Raw genomic sequence first — 4035 nt, 5'->3', positions numbered from 1 at the left:
TTTAATTGAGTAAGATTTTCACTCAGTATCCATACTTTCACTTAAGTATAATTTCGGAGTACTTTTTACTCCCCTGATTTCCATATTTAGAAATGTTAATGCAAAAGTTTGTATTATTATCATCTCAGTATTTAAATTATTTAAATTGTAATTATTACAAATTATACAGTATTTGTCACAACGAATGATAGTTGGAGACGTCCCATTAAACCGGAAGACAAATTATTAAGTAAATCCAAGTTTGACGTGTAGTCGTTGAAGTAGCCCAATAGATGGCGCTGCCGGCATTTGAGAATGAGGGCAGTTCAAGGGAGGAGATTAAATTGTCCTTAAATAAGAATTGTTCTCTTCTATTATTGTCACAGACCAGCTACAATTTCACACACAGCAATATGAATCATAAAAGACAGAAGCCTTCACCTCCATAACACAAGAATATGCAAGAACAATGCACGAGCTCCTGCCAGTAGATGACGGCATAGAGCTGATAGATTGTCTGTGCGAGTAACTAAATCGCAAAGCGGCAGAAGAAGAAGAGTGTTGTCGTAGCAACCCGAAGCTTTTGTTTTAGAGAAGGAGAACTGTTCAGAGTCCCTTTAGAATTTGAGATAATAATACAGTTATATCAAGTTTATAATTTTGTTATCTGTCAAGTCTGTACAATCAAGTAAAGGGTACGTCGATTCGCTAATGCATTTCATGTGTTATAATGAAGGATTAAGGGGTCTGGTTGCTTGCAAACATCTCACATGAACGTCTTATTTTGCATAGTTCAATGTCAGGGGTAAGCAGCCTGGTGCCAGCCCGTTTCCTGACTCTCATTGCGCATCTTGTCATTGTCATCATCATATTCTGGTCCAGGGTAAGAACTTGTGTATTAAACTTAAAGTTTATTTATCTGAACCATGCTGGAAAATCCATCTTAAGATGGTTGCTGTGTTTTGAAACATGGTCCAAGCTGGTCGACCAGCTATCATGTCCCTAAACACAGCTACCAGTTTAAGCTGGATTTTCCAGCAGGGGCAAGCAACCATTACAGTGTTTGTGTGTAAATATAAGTAATTCAACCACTCTACAGGAGAACAGTGTCAGGGCTTGCCTACCACTAGACTACACTAATGAAGACTACAAGTTAGAGGACACACGGTAAGAGCAACACACAGCACAGCACATTAATTCTCTATTCTGTATTTGCTTTACTTAATAGGGTAAAAGTGTTAATCTCTCATTCATTTTCATTCTGTTTGAGAGTAGGCTTGTGGTGGCATTATCTGTCACCCTGGGCCTGTTTGCCATAGAACTGATTGGGTTCCTCTGTGGAGTCTCTATGTTCAACAACAATCAAGCCCTTCTGTGTATCCTTATCTGTTGCTCATCAGTACCGCAGACTCAATCAATAGATATCATTGGATAGCAAAGCAGACTTGTTTAATCATTTTTATTATAATTTGTATTTATATAGCGCCTTTCTAGAACCCAAGGACGCTTTACAAAGCATACACAAAAACAGAAATTAACATATAAAATAATTTCAAGCGTGTAAGTGAGCATACATAATGAAAACACAAAAACGAGCCATGTATAATACAGAGACAACTGATTTACAGAGATCAGTCAGTTGAAAAACATAGTGTAAAGAAATTAGATTTTAACTGGGTCTTAAAGATCTGGAGAAATGTAATTTCACATAGATTTTGGGGCAGAGTTTTCTAAAGCTTTGGTGCAGCAATGCTGAAAGCCATACCACCAACAGTAGACAGTCTTCACTTAAGCAAGTTTACAGCAACAGACCTGAGGCTGCAAATGGGTCAGGAACATAATGATTGGCTAATCTGGTCCAATATGAAAGTACTAATCCATCAAAGGCCTTAAATGCATAGTTCACCCAATAATGAAAATTCTCTCATCATTTAATCACACTCATGCCATCCCAGATGTGTATGTATTTCTTTCTTCTGCTGAACACATACAAATATTTTTTTGAATGTGTTCAGCTCTGTAGGTCCATACAATGCAAGTGATTGGTGATCAGACCTTTGTAGCTCCAAAAATCACATAAATAAACAGAATTTATCCAAAGTAATCCATAAGAATCCAGTGTTTAAATCCATGTCTTAAGAAGCAATATATTAGGTTTGTGTGAGAAACAGAACAATATTTAAGTCATTTTTTACAGTAAATCTCCACTTTAACTTTCAGATACGAAAGTGAAACTAAACAGGCACCACATGTTACGTTCAGATTTGAAAGTGAAAGTTGAGATTTATAGTAAAAAAAAAAATGACTTAATATTTGATCATCCATGGCTATTGTATAACTTCTGAAGATACGGATTTAACCACATGATTCTTATGGATTAGTTATATGTTCCTTTATGTGATGTTTGGATTACAAATGTCTGCTCATCATTCACTTGCATTGTATGGAACAACAGCGCTGAGATATTCTACTAAAAATCTTTGAAGAAATAAAGTCATACACATCTGGGATGGCATGAGGGTGAGTAAATGATGAGAGAATTTACATTTTTGGGTGAAATATCCCTTAAAAGACTAAGACAAGAATTTTGAACTGCATTCCATAAGATACATTTGATCTCTTTACTTTCATTAGAAATAATTGTGAGCCATTATGAAAGAAAATTACTGAAAGAAAATTCAGTGCTGCTCATTATTAATTATGTTCGACTATGCTGACTGTGCTCATTGCTGAATGTCTTTTACATTTTTTGATATTAGATATGACACTTATAACCGGTACTGGAAGTGTGTGTGTGTTTTTTTAACCATAACTTTGCAGCCATCGGATGTCATGCCAGTGGATCTGTGGCTCTGCTCTTCTTCCTGTTTGAGCAATGGGCCTGTAGTATCTACTGGTGGATCTTTGGCTTTTGTAGGTCAGTAGACTGCAACTTTCATCCTGTTTGCCACTCTCACGAGTCTCCTGTTTTGTGAAAGATAAATACCAGAGATAAAAAAAATCTTACACAGAACATTTTCTGTAACTCCACACATTCCCACTGATAATGGAAAAAGAGTTAAAGGCATTTTGTGAGAGCTGTTTTTTAAATATTCTGCTCAGCTGAGTAATTCAGTGACATTTGATAGTGTTATTAGAACAGTCAATTTGTAACTTTGCATATCAATAGTCTTCTTTATTAACTGATTTCTGAATTTAAGTGAGCATGCCTCTTAAAGCTTCTTGTAATCATTGTTTGTCTCTTTCTCTATACATTCCAGTGTGATTCCGGCACTCTATGAGATGATCCTTTTTATTGTAGTGTTGGGATGTAAGAGGAAACCTCTGTGATTGTTTCTGCCATCTCGTCCTTCTGATTTCTGATTTGGTGTAAGGGCAATGAATTATGTCCTGCCATGCCGATGTATAATGTAAAACTGCAAAAACCTTCACAGACATGATAAACCAGAGATCTGATTTGATGCTCTAAGCATTTACATTATGCTTCTTTTGAAAGATCTTAAGTCACCAAGTTATTATCTTTAAAAAAGAAATGTGTAGATGTTGTTCAAGTAGAATCACATGCTTGCACACCACAAACAGTTTTTTAAATCACAATATTTAGTAGTGTCATATTTTGTCCTTTTTTGTGTTATATTAAACCATTTTGATTTTAGTACAACAGATATAATGCCATCCGATTCTTTCAATATTCTTGACTGACAATCTAATTTTGTTATTAATCTTATTACGCATAATTTATACTAATATGTTTTGGTTTGCCAAAATAACCCCAACACAAAAAGACTGGTCTTATCTATTGGTTGATTAGGTCTGAGTGTCGCTGTGGTTTATGTGTGTCATTGCTGAAAATTACATCTTGTTTATACATAAGAATACACATTTTAAAGCAATGATGTTGTAATACACTATTAAATAGTATTCATACTTCACATTCTTCAGCAGATTACACATACATTTTAATCAACAACACCTGGAAATTACAAGCACATGCAGTCTGACATATACGTGTAAGTGCATTCTCCATGTGCAAAGACCTTAAGGTAATGGAAGTGA

At 35.3% G+C, this 4035-nt stretch overlaps 1 protein-coding gene across 1 annotated transcript; it reads left to right on the top strand.

Annotated features, from left to right (window-relative positions):
- The first annotated feature begins 525 nt into the window (after positions 1-525).
- tmem107l (transmembrane protein 107 like) lies at positions 526-3796 on the top strand. The gene is made up of 6 exons (XM_052105272.1): positions 526-674; positions 772-862; positions 1079-1146; positions 1255-1355; positions 2800-2896; positions 3240-3796. Exons 2-6 carry the CDS (start codon positions 776-778, stop codon positions 3307-3309), a joined length of 423 nt encoding a protein of 140 aa, XP_051961232.1. The 5' UTR covers positions 526-674; positions 772-775; the 3' UTR covers positions 3310-3796.
- The last annotated feature ends 239 nt before the right edge of the window (positions 3797-4035 follow it).

Source organism: Xyrauchen texanus, chromosome 35, assembly GCF_025860055.1.
Source record: "Xyrauchen texanus isolate HMW12.3.18 chromosome 35, RBS_HiC_50CHRs, whole genome shotgun sequence".
In the NCBI taxonomy this organism is placed as follows: Eukaryota; Metazoa; Chordata; class Actinopteri; order Cypriniformes; family Catostomidae; genus Xyrauchen; species Xyrauchen texanus.
The sequence above is the reverse complement of the archived record's forward strand: the minus strand, read 5'-3'. Positions and strand labels throughout refer to the sequence as shown.